A 12875-nucleotide genomic window follows, 5' to 3' on the forward strand; every position below is an offset into this window, starting at 1 on the left:
CAGTTATCTGGAAGGTGCTCTCTAATTCTTCTTAGCCCTCTATCAATTTTCATTTCTGATAACTAGTGGATGGCAGGTTGAGAGGAGTTCCCTACCAGGACAGACTTTGCTCGTTTGCTCAAGACATCGATTCCATAAAACATATATTGTTGCATTGTGCAAAATATGAGCAGGCCAGGGCTGAACTGATACTACCCTTGCTGGTCCCTTTCCTGGGAAAATCAGAGGCTCACTATGTCAGGTTCCTACTGGAAGACCAGACAAATATTAGAACGTTAGCAGTGTCAAAGTTTTTATCGGTGGTTGCAAGAACAAATGAGCCCTATATCCTAAACAAAATGCTTGATTAACCTGGAGGTAGGCTGTATGAATTGTGTATTGATTTGTAATGATTTGTTGGGTCTCTGGACCGCAACAAAGATTGATTGATTGATTGATTGATAACTAGTTTTTTTTTCCAGCAAACACTTCCAAAAATTTTGGGTTGAATAAAAAAACTGGAACTGAGGCAAGATGTGCTTGGCAAGATTTGGGACACTTTACCACCAGGCACCCCCAAACTCAGCCCTCCAGATTTTATGGGACTACAACTCCCATCATCCCTAGCTAACAAGACCAGTGGTCAGGGATGATGGGAATTGTAGTCCCAAAAACATCTGGAGGGCCGAGTTTGGGGATGCCTGCTACCACTTTACTCTTAAGAGGAATGATCATGAAAATAAGTCGGTTTATTATCATTACTGGGACACATTTACTACTCACTTCTCTGAGAGCTCAGGGTGGCTTAAAACAGAATTATCAATAATAAAACCCTTATAATACAGTAACAATAAAACTTCATCTCATTTATACATCAGTCAGACCTTCACAGTAATATACAGTGTCCAAGGCCTGCTTGAAAACAACAATTTTAATAATAATAATAATAATTTTTATTTATACCTCGCCCTCCCCAGCCAAGGCCGGGCTCAGAGCGGCTTACAAGCAATAATAAAAACAAGTTGAATGATTACAACTTAAAAACAAAATTAAAATACAACATTAAAATATTGAAATATTAAAATGTAGCCTCATTGCAGGAGGAGAAGGAAAGGAAAAAAGAAAGAGAGGGAGGGAATCAATCTGATTCTAAGCCAAAGGCCAGGCGGAACAACTCTGTCTTACAGGCCCTGCGGAAAGAAATCAGATCCTGCAGGGCCCTGGTCTCTTGAGACAGAGCGTTCCACCGGGCCGGGGCCAGATATTTTGCAGTATCTTACAAAAGGCTGTGCCACTATCAAGAAGATTTTGGGCTGCCAGCGTGGGATCTGAACCTGGGCCGCCTTGCCTATTCTCAGTTCATGTTGGGAATGACAGAAATGCAGGATTGTCCCTGTGGCAAGGGCTTCGTTTCTTATAATTAGTACCCTGAAACACTCAGTAGAGCCAGTGCTGCCGCCGATGATTTAGTGATCTATTGTTGCTTTTTTCAATCCAGAATTCTTGGGTCACGTAGAAGTTACCTCCGGATAACACTCTTGTTGTATGGCGGTGTTTTTTCAAAAAGGCCAATTAAACGCTCAGCTTTGATATTGCAGTTTAAAGGGTTCAAAGTGCTTCACGTACCTTCCCTCTCTTGGCAGCAGTATTATTATTATTATTTCCTTATCTCAGAGAGGTCTGAGGGAGAGTGAACTTTCTCAGGACCACTAATGAGCGGAAAGATTGGAATTTAGGATTTCCAATCTCATAGCTCAGCTTCTTGGCTGCAAGACCACCTGTTTTCTCACGAAAGCTTCGTGAAGTATAGGAGCAAGTGGCCAGGGCTAATACAAATTTGGGGGACAAGAGAGGATTATCCAAACTGACTTCAATGTATTTTCTTTTCTGAAATTAGGGAACACGGCACTCACGTATGCCTGCGCTGGAGGCTATGTAGATGTGGTCAAGGCCCTGTTGGAGTCGGGTGCTAGTATTGAGGACCATAACGAAAATGGCCATACTCCTCTCATGGAAGCCGGGAGCGCCGGGCATGTGGAAGTTGCCAGAGTTCTGCTGGAAAACGGAGCGGGAATCAATACGCATTCCAATGAATTTAAGGAAAGTGCACTAACACTGGCTTGCTATAAAGGTACAGTATCTCACCTAAAGCCTTTCATTGATAAAAACTGACATCACTCTTCTGCGGGGCTTGCAAAGTCAACTTACGTTATTAGGATTGAATTTGGAGATCTTAATTCTCATTTGCTTCTGCACTTTTGGTTCAAACTAAAAAAGAGAGAGAGAATGTAAATGGTTTTAATTTCTGACCTAAACCATCGGAATCCAGCCCTACCTTTGTTCAATGTTCAGCAGTTTTCATTACTCCCCAGCCCCCCTCCCAAAAAACCACACCTACTTAAATTACACATGTTCAGTACCGGAACATGCTGCAAAATAACAGCTGTTGTATTGAACATTGTGTAGTGTTCAGTAATCATGCTATACTTTTGTTCTTTTCTGCTAAGGAGTGAGGCTTTCCAGGGCTGAAAACAGGTTGAAGCGGTGGAGGACTTCTAAAGCAGATTATTAATATTACAATTACAATTATAATATTTCAGTTTTAAGCTGTGAAATATAGTGCCCCATGGGAGGAAAACAGCTAAAGATTTGAGGCTATAAAAAAATCATTTTCTGCAAGACTCACAAAGGAAGAAAGCTTTGTGTTCCTTTGTCATTTTTTTTAGCTGTTTTCAATGAAGTCATCCTGTTAGTGCAAGGACTTACACCTGTGCAATGGAATGCCCTCTCATCTCCCTGTGCATAGCCTAATCTAGGCATAGGCAAACTCCGGCCCTCCAGATGTTTGGGGACTACAATTCCCATCATCCCTGACCACTGGTCCTGTTAGCTAGGGATGATGGGAATTGTAGTCCCAAACATCTGGAGGGCCGGAGTTTGCCTATGCCTGGCCTAATCTGTTCTGGTGGATCGCCCAACCCTTCAGGGCAGATTTTCTTTAGGAGAGGAAGAAGAAGTCCTGTTGCACTGGCAGATGCCCTAGCACTGATAGGACGACATTGTTAGATACAATCTGTAATGGTTCTAGGGGTTGCTTGTGCGTAAATCGGCGCCACACCTGGCTGGGTTGCCTGAGTGAACCCTTTCTGTCCGGACAGCCACTCGCCCGTGGCTGTCTCAATCGCTGGCAGAATCCGTCAGTGGGCGTTTCTTGAACTTCTTCCAGCAAAGAAGCTCTTTGACGCCTAGTCTCCTCCTACTCTCCCTGCACGGAAGCCTTCTGCGCAGGGAGGGTGTGGGCAGGGAGGGTGATTCCCCCATCTGCCCCCCTTCTCCACTGGTGCTACGCTGATTTCCTTCCCCAGAAGATGGGCTGCTTCTCTCCCTCCCGGGACGCTCTCCGGAATCCCTCTGGAGCCCTCTCTCTCCCTCTGGCTCCGATGGCAGTTCCCTGACACAATCTTTTTCACTTTTCCAGGTTTTGTTCCTGGTTTCACTTTTGAGATTTGAAAGCTATTTTTATTGCAGCATTTCAGTGAGTGTCAATATGGACAAAGCCACTGTTTTGGGTATTGTTCATCCACTTTCCCTTGATTTTAGTAGTTTCAAGAGCAAATAGAAATTAACATTTTAGAAAGAGAGATTTTTATTTGGATTTGGATTCTGCTGTTTCTCCATGGCTTATAGCAGGGGTGGCCAACTCCCAAGAGACTGTGATCTACTTTCAGAATTAAAATCTGGCAGTTATCTGCCCCCGTTTTTTAGGGGTCTGTTTTGGGGGCGGGGAGGAAGGCAATGGAGTTTGGGGTTAAGTCACTCACAAAAACATCACTATGGATTAAAACAGCCACACAGAGGGGTCTCCATCTTCCCTTCCTGAGTTCTAATAACAATGGAGGGCAGGACGAGGGGCGGGGCAGGAGTCAGATTTAACAACGCAGAGGAAAGGGAGCCAGAGATCGACCGCAATCTACCAAAACATCATGGGATTCTACCAATACATCGCGATCGACCTGCAATACCAACAATTTCTCTCCCCTGCCCCCACAAAAAAAGTGTTCCCAAATTGCACCGTTAAAGAGAACATAATTTCTTTCTGAAATCATCAGTGGATACCAATAAATCTTTGCTGCGTTTTTTCTTTTATTAAAATGTGTGTTTGTGTGTGTTTCAGGTCATTTAGAAATGGTGAGATTTTTGCTGGAAGCAGGTGCAGACCAGGAGCATAAAACAGATGAAATGCACACTGCATTAATGGAGGCATGCATGGTAAGAAGTACAGTAGATGATGCCCAGAAATCAACCTGCTTTTGTTCTTCAATTTTTGGTATAAAGCTGCTACTCCTGAAAATTGATAGGAGGGGAAGAGTTGACCTCATGCTATTCACCAGACAGACAAACGTGTATTTTATCTGATGACATGCAACCTATGTTGATCTTGTCTGGAGGCAGAAATTTTGCTAGTGAGGCATTCCTTGTCCACAGCACGAGTCATTTGTGGGACTCAAACTATTACTGGCTGGGTAGAGATGTGCTGCCTAGGTTCTGTTCCCAAGTAATTTTTGCACTTGTTAGACAAGGCAATATTACAATACATGTACATCTGATCATAAAACGTGAAAAAACAATCCCAGAAAGAACTATGAATATGAAATATAACTACAACCACAGTGGGGGGTCTAATCTTAAAATTCATGAGCTAAATTCTCACTGTGCATGAAACTCAAAACTTAGCAGGAGACCAGTTAGTTTTGCTTTAAAATAATAAGAAATAAATGTTGATATGTATACTAGGGACTGCCACCCCTGCTCATTCCACTTACCAGCCCCACCAAACCTTCCACCCTTTTGCCACTTCCTTCCCCTCAACCTGACCAACTCCCTTCCCTTTATACTCGCCCCCCCCTTCTCCCCTATTCCTTCACAGCTCAGAGAAACCTCCAACCCCTTTTAAAGGAGGGTGGGAAGTGCTTCAGAGAATGGTTTGGCAAACTGCTTTCTGAAGCTCCTCCCACAGTCTTTTAAACACTGGTCCAGCAATGTTTAACGGGGTGTGTGTGTGTGTGTGTCCCAGGGTCATTTTAGAAAGCAATTATGCAAACTCTGAAGCTCCTCCCCCCCCTTTCTGCTTTTAAAATTGCTTGCTTTTTTTGTGTAACTGCTCTTGTGATTCGCCTCCCCCTTTAAGAAGAGCTGCAGGAATTGAGAGACGCATTGGCTGGCTTCACGTTTTTTTCAATATTGTGATTTTTGCATAGTGTGCATGCAGACACCCCCCCCCCCCGATTCGCAATATATTACCAGGTCAAAAATTATGAAACCGATATCACAATATGGGCTTCTAGTTGGTTTTTGTCGAAATAACAACAACAACAACATTTCATTTATATCCTGCCCTCCAACAACAACAACAACAACAACAACAACAACAACATTTTATTTATATCCTACCCTCCCCAGCCAAAGCCAGGCTCAGAGCGGCTAACAACAATAAAAGTAACACAGCATTCTAAAATCAATTAATTCTAAAATCAATTCAAAATCAAATTAATTGCAACCATTGGGCTAGAGTTCTGTGAAGATTGCCAAAGGAGGGAGTCAGGCTGTGCCTTGGCCAAAGGTCTGGGGGAACAGCTCCATCTTGCAGGCCCTGCAGAAAAATGTCAAGTCCCACAGGGCCCTAGTCTCTTCTGACAGAGCGTTCCACCAGATCGGGGCCACAGCCGAAAAAGCCCTGGCTCTGGTTGAGGCCAGCCTAAACTCCCTGTGGCCCGGGACCTCCATGATGTTTTTGTTTGAAGACGTAAGGTCCTCCTTGGGACATAACAAGAGAGGCGGTCCCGTAGGTACAAGGGTCCTAGGCCATATAGGGCTTTAAAGGTTAAAGCACCTTAAACCTGATCCTGTACTCCTTGGAGCCAGTGCAGTTGGTATAGCACCGGGTGAATGTGATCCCGCGGTGAGGACCCCTTAAGGAGTCTTGCCGCGGCATTCTGCACCCGCTGGAGTTTCTGGGTCAGTCTCAAGGGCTCTACTGCCCTGGCTTGCACCCCAGCGAGGTCACTTTCCTGCAGCTAATACGGCCATTTGACTTCACTCCTGGAGGTGCACTCTATTGTCTCTTGAGACAGACGGATGCCAGCAACAGTTTTCGAAGACCTGAACCTGCTGCTGTCTGCCAACTGTGCTTTGCAAAGCTTTGTATAACTGCCTCCCTTAGTGGTGTGAAGTAAGTTAGTGGGATTGAAGAAGTTCTTCATCCAGAGCTCACGTAGTTAACCTTTTATTTATTTGTCTGTTTTTGCTTTCTAGGATGGGCATGTGGAAGTTGCAAGGCTGCTGCTTGATAGTGGTGCCCAAGTGAACATGCCTGCTGATTCCTTCGAATCTCCATTAACTCTGGCAGCCTGTGGTGGACACGTAGAGCTGGCTGCCTTATTAATAGAGCGAGGGGCTAACCTGGAAGAGGTGAACGATGAAGGCTACACACCATTGATGGAAGCAGCCCGAGAGGGTCATGAGGAGATGGTGGCATTACTCCTAGGTCAAGGTAACTGTAACAGTATACAGTGGTACCTCTGTTCCGGAGGCCCATTCGCAACCTGAAAAGAACGCAACCCGCGTCTGCGCAGGTCGCAATTCACCTCTTATGCGCGTGACGTCATTTTGCGCATTTGCGCGAGTGGCGAAACCCGGAAGTAACCCTTTCCGGTACTTCAGGTTGCCGCGGGACGCAACCTGAAAAAAACGTATCATGAAGCAAATGTAACATGAGGTATGACTGTAACAAGTACAATAATAGCGGCACTGAAAACTTCTGAATATACTGAACTGTATATTTTAGGAAGCGTCTTTTCAAGACTGAATTGTTTTGCCCATTTTTCCTATTTAACTTGTACTGCACATTATATAAAAGCTCCCTTTTCAGAACGTAACATGTTGACTCCAGGGAATGCCAACCTTCCTATGAGTTCTGTTAATACCTTACATGTCAATCACAGCAGAAAATACATTCCTTAGAAGGTCACCTTAGAAAGTCCGTATTCACTTAATAGGTGCACTTGGCAGACTCATATACTGGAGTACAGTGGTTCCTTGGGTTACAAACACCTCAGGTTACAAACACTTCAGGTTACAGACTCTGCTAACCTGGAAGTAGTACCTCAGGTTAAGAACTTTACCTCAGAATGAGAATAGAAATCGCACAGTGGCAGCAGTGGGAGGCCCCATTAACTAAAGTGGTACCTCAGGTTAAGAACGGTTCCAGGTCAAGAATGGACCTCCGGAACGAATTAAGTACATAGCCAGAGGTACCACTGTAATTGTAAAGAAGGGGCCATCATGAGATCTTGAAAAACTACCAGTCAATAACCTGAGGAAGATTTATCTTAATTGATTTATTAATTCATCTTGAAAAAGACTTGATACCCGTGTACAAATGTCTCTCTGTGCTGTTTCTAAGCTTAATTTCCATTGGTATGTTTCTTTCTGGAAGGAGCCAACATCAATGCCCAGACAGAAGAGACCCAAGAAACTGCCTTAACTTTAGCGTGCTGTGGAGGCTTTCTGGAAGTGGCTGATTTTCTTATCAAAGCGGGAGCTGATATAGAGCTTGGCTGCTCAACGCCTTTGATGGAAGCTGCTCAGGAGGGTCACTTGGAGCTAGTTAAATACTTATTAGCTGCAGGTATGGAATTGTTCCCTTTGCACACATTTCTTCATGTTTATAATTGAAAGCCCATTCTTAGAGCAGTACTGTCACGGGGCTGTATTTCCCTGCTGCGTGTGTTTTAGTAGTCCATGCAAAAATATGTAAAGTGGTTGCTTTGGAACATAATAACCAAGCACCCTAATACTTGGCTATTTTGAAATGTGATGAAATGTCTTGCTGGAGGATGAGGCACTTGTATATTTTCTAAGCTTATTGTACTTGTTTCAGGAGCCAACGTGCATGCAACAACAGCAACAGGAGACACAGCGCTGACATACGCCTGTGAGAATGGCCATACCGATGTAGCAGATGTGTTGCTTCAAGCAGACGCTGATCTGGTAAGCTGCCAGTAGAAGCTTTGAGCTTGTTTTACATTGTGTAAGGACCCTATTGGACTTGGTTATATTGAACCATCCCAACCCTCACTTCTCCCAAGTATGGGCAAATAACCAAGTATAATTACCGTATTTTTCGCTCTATAGCAGTGTTTCCCAACCTTGGGTCTCCAGCTGCTGTTGGACTACAATTCCCATCATCTCTGACCATTGGTCTTGCTAGCAAGGGATGATGGGAGTTGTAGTCCAAAACCAGCTGGAGACCTAAGGTTGGGAAACACTGCTCTATAGGACACACCAGACGATAAGACACACCTAATTTGGGGGGGGGGGGAGGAAACAAGAAGAAAAAAATTCTGAACCCCAGAAGCCAGAACAGCAAGAGGGATCTGGCTTCTGGGATAGCCTCTTGCTGTTCTGGCTTCGGGGACAGCCTTTGAAGCCTCTACAGGGCAGCGAGGTGAAGGCACCCTGCTGCCCTGCGGAGGCTTTGTGCAGCCATCCCCATGCTAGAACAGCAAGACGGAGCGCTGTGCAGCGCTCCATTTTCCTGTTCTGGCTTTGGGCTTAACCATGCAGCCTGCATTCGCTCCATAAGACGCACACACATTTCCCCTTACTTTTTAGAAGGGGAAAAGTGTGTCTTATAGAGCGAAAAATATGGTAAACGGATTTGAGGAAAGTTGCATATCCAATCAGACAAAATGAACAGTTGATCACCACTAACAAAAACTTTAAAAAATACAATGCTGGGGGCTACAGCTTCTAATGGGACATAAAAGGAAGGTTCATCAACAACAACAACAACAACAACAACAACAACAACAACAACAACAACAACAACAACAGGCAAGCATGCTTAATAAGATTTTTAAAGACTTAATCAAGCAGACATGCTTCCCTGGAGAAGAGAGTTCAAACGTTGATGCTTCAGCTCAGAAAGCCCTAGACCAGACGTGGGGAGCCTTCAACCCAGTTGGGCTAATTAGGCCTGCTGGACTATTTTGGCCAAGCTCCATACCCCGCCCCACACCCGACATGATATATCAGGTGTGGGGCAGGTAGGGACATGGCTAAGCTGAAAGTGGGTATGTGGCAACTGCCACTCAGCTGATTGGTGGCAACTGCAAAGCCCTGTGTGCCTGACTTAACGGAGTCCGACAATCAGCTGGCCTGTGGGGCTTTTGAAGCCCTGAGCGCAGTGCTCCAAAAGACTCCGACTGGTGGACTTGCAGAGCGCTATGAAAGGGGCTTGCAAACCCCTGTGCGTGGGCTGTGCTTTTGCCTGTGTGGCTTTTATTTCTAGCCTTGCAAGCAAAGATGGATCCCCTGGTGCTGTTGTAACATCACAGCCCCGCTTGGTCTGCAGAAGGGGATAAACAACTCAGCTTTTCCCCACTTCTTCTCTAGACTTTCTTCCAGCCTCCCCAGCAGATCTTAAGGCACTTTAAATTGAGCCTAGAAAAAGCTGATAACTCGTATGACCTCTACAGGACAAGTGTTATAGGATCTGCTGCATTCTGAACCAGTTGTAGTTTCTGACCACACTTCAGAACCAGCTCTGCAGAGAATACGTAGTTATTAAAGTGTGATTTTATCACACTGCGTATAATGGTAGCCCTGGCAGTGTCATTCTTGCCCAGAAAACAAAGACATTACTGGCATGCTTGGTGTCAACTGCCCCTTCAGTTATATTCCATCCGAGTCTGAACAGTAATCACAGCTCAGATATATTTGTGGGAAAGCTGCCAAGGCTCCAGGGAATTGTGCAGTGTCTGAGTGAATATCACAGGACACAGATCAGGGAACCACCTCCTGAATTTTTGGAGCAAAATACCTAGGCAATCCTGAAACTTGTTAGATCAATCCTGTAGAGAGAACATACAAGAAGCTCCTGCCCACATAGCAACAAAGGAAGAGTGGATTTGTAAATTAAGTGAGCATATAGAATTGGCAAAATTAACTTCAATTATAAGATATCAATCAAATCAAAAGTTAAGAATGGAGTGGAAGTATTTCAGTGACATGTTAATAGGCTTAGAATAAAGAATGTAAGCAATAACAACACAAATAAATAAAGAAAGAAAAACCAGAATTTAACAAAAATAATTTATTATAGAATGCAAAGGGGAAAAGGTAGAAAGAAATATACAGAAGTTGAATTGCTGTGGAGGGAAGTAGAGGGTGGGTGATGGGTTTTATAATTAAGTGTATAATTATTCAACTGTTGTAATTTAGATATTATATTTTACGCGAGGGAATCATTGGGAATTTTGGTTATTATGTATATATGTTAAGTTTCAATAAAGATCTTTGAAAATTAAAAAGAAGAAGAAGAAGCTCCTGCCAAAGCTTATTTCATCGCATCTTTATATAAAACCACTACTATAGTATACCAAAGTCCTGGGCATGACTCTGGGGTGAAGTCTAGGGTTGCCTCCCTTCTAGTCGGTTTCATCACCAACAGTTCTAAAGCTGCAGTGATTTACAGGAGTCCATTCCTTTTGACTAGCTTTGGCAGGCAATAAAAGAAGTCCTCTTCTTCCTGCTTGTGTGGCGGCTGCATAGATGAGACACTCTGGGTACTTAGACCAAGCAGCAGCTAAATAAGCTCTTACATTTGGTAATTCCATCTAGAAATTATGTTTCTGTTGCAATCTGCATTTCACCAAGGTGATGATGCCTTTGTAGTTGGCCACCTACTTATTTGTTGGGTTGCCTTCCTGAATCTTTTCAAGTTCAGCTCCAGCAGGTATATTGGAAGTACTGAGTTGCTTTCAGAACCTAATATCTTTCCATAGTGTGTTGTTCCAATTATTCTTTGCATTTATTGAACTATATGCATTCTTACAGACATTTTTCTTATGGAGTAAGTGTGATGAATCTAGAGTTTCCCTCAAAAGAGTTGTGGTCGTATTGAGTGAAGTGTATGTTGGAGGGTGACTGTCACTGATTCCTCCTTTCCAATTAGAGCCTCTTGTTCCCCTAGGAAAAGCTGCTCTGGAAGGGTGGGAGGAGGAATGAATGAAGATTGCCATCTATTTCCTTCTATTTCTTTCCTTCGGTGGGGAGCCTCCACTGGTTCCCAGTTGCTTCCATGAATAGAAGGAGCCCTTCCATTTGTGAAGGGGCAAATCTTGATCTAACCCAGCAAATTTAGTTTTGAAAGCGTAGAAAGTTTCCATTACAGTTAACGGATTATTAAACACTGCACTTTCAAATTTGGGCATAACTATTAGGTAAAACAACTTTGAAAAACAGAGGTTGCATGAAAAACATTTTAAAAAACAACAACTAGGAATTTCTGATTTGCAAGTTGGATTCTATTTCTCTTTCCCCCCAGGAACATGAATCTGAAGGGGGAAGAACTCCTTTAATGAAAGCTGCAAGAGCCGGTCATGTCTGTACTGTTCAGTTCTTAATTAGCAAGGGTAAGTTTGAATAATGTTTCACCTTTTTAAGGATTTTCAGGTGTTTGTTTAATAGCCCAGCAGTTCACAGAGTCACAATTGAGCAAAGTATAATTTCATAGATTTGAGTCTTCCAGAAATTAAGGGTGAAATTAATTTCTTTCACTTGCCTATGATTCAGTTGAGGAAGAAAAATTGTCCTATTTGCTTTCTTTTTCTTCTATGTCAGACTTGCGTCTCCTTCAGTTACTTACATGACCCAGTGTGGCCTTGAATAATGGAAAAGAGTTCAAATTCCACTTAGCCTTGAAGCTTAGTGGGTAGATAGATCACTATTCATAGGCTGGTTGTGAGAATAAAATGGGATAAGCTTCTTGGTTATGTGATTTGGGTTCAAATGTGACGGACATATTGCAAAACAGCATGCAATTCCAAAGAAATGTACAACTTTTAAGCAGCCACAGTAGTAAATAGTCATGGTATAGGAGCCGCCACAGACGGTTATGGTTTTTTCAGGGATAGGGATGAGATTGGAATCCAGCCCCTTATAGGAGGAGATCAGTGGGAAGGTTCTAACCTTACAAGTAAAGGTGTGATTTAGAATACAAAGTACTCTTCATCTTCTTTCTATGCTTTATGTCAGGAGCAAATGTGAATAGGACTACAGCTAACAATGATCATACAGTATTGTCTCTTGCCTGTGCTGGAGGCCACCTGTCGGTTGTGGAGTTGCTGTTAGCTCATGGAGCTGATCCTACGCACAGACTGAAGGTATGCAGTGTTTTACTTTCCATAGTTTGTAGTGTGTGTTTTAGGGCAATAAACCAGTGTAACAGTGGGTGGCGCTGTGGTCTAAACCACAGAGCCTAGGACTTGCTGATCGGTGGTTCGAATCCCCGTGACAGGATGAGCTCCCGCTGCTCAGTCCCTGCTCCTGCCCACCTAGTAGTTCGAAAGCACGTCAAAGTGCAAGTAGATAAATAGGTACCGCTCTGGCGGGAAGGTAAACGGCGTTTCCATGCGCTGCTCTGGTTTGCCAGAAGCAGCTTAGTCCTGCTGGCCACATGACCCGGAAGCTGTACGCCGGTTCCCTCAGCCAATAAAGCGAGATGAGCGCTGCAACCCCAGAGTCGGCCACAACTGGACCTAATGGTCAGGGGTCCCTTTACCTTTACCTTTAACAGTGGGGAATATCAAAATGACTTGATTATACAGTTTGGGCATTTTTCATCCACAAATGGGTTTTGCATCAAGTTCCCCTCTAACTTTTTTAGGGGGGGGGGGGAATCTGTAAGAAAATCTTATATTAAAAAAATTGGCTGCTATGCTATTTTTATATTCATCTCTGAATATAACTTCCTAGTAAACTTTCTGTCCATTGTACCATTTACAGGCAGCCAGGGAATTTTGCTTAAGGAAGCCAAAAACTGATTGAAGTGT

General features: G+C 43.7%; 1 protein-coding gene across 5 annotated transcripts in view; it reads left to right on the top strand.

Annotated features, from left to right (window-relative positions):
- Nucleotides 1–12875, top strand: part of ANKRD17 (ankyrin repeat domain 17) — a 112661-nt gene that overhangs the window by 51388 nt on the left and 48398 nt on the right. For all 5 annotated transcript variants that reach the window (XM_081837540.1, XM_081837538.1, XM_081837541.1 and 2 more), the window contains exons 6-12: nt 1877–2110; nt 4154–4248; nt 6292–6529; nt 7475–7666; nt 7919–8028; nt 11369–11456; nt 12079–12206. In XM_081837540.1, the coding sequence (XP_081693666.1) occupies nt 1877–2110; nt 4154–4248; nt 6292–6529; nt 7475–7666; nt 7919–8028; nt 11369–11456; nt 12079–12206 (1085 nt within the window). The remainder of the gene's footprint in view (nt 1–1876; nt 2111–4153; nt 4249–6291; nt 6530–7474; nt 7667–7918; nt 8029–11368; nt 11457–12078; nt 12207–12875) is intronic.

Source organism: Podarcis erhardii (genome assembly GCF_964252035.2).
Source record: "Podarcis erhardii genome assembly, chromosome: 13".
Taxonomy (NCBI): Eukaryota; Metazoa; Chordata; class Lepidosauria; order Squamata; family Lacertidae; genus Podarcis; species Podarcis erhardii.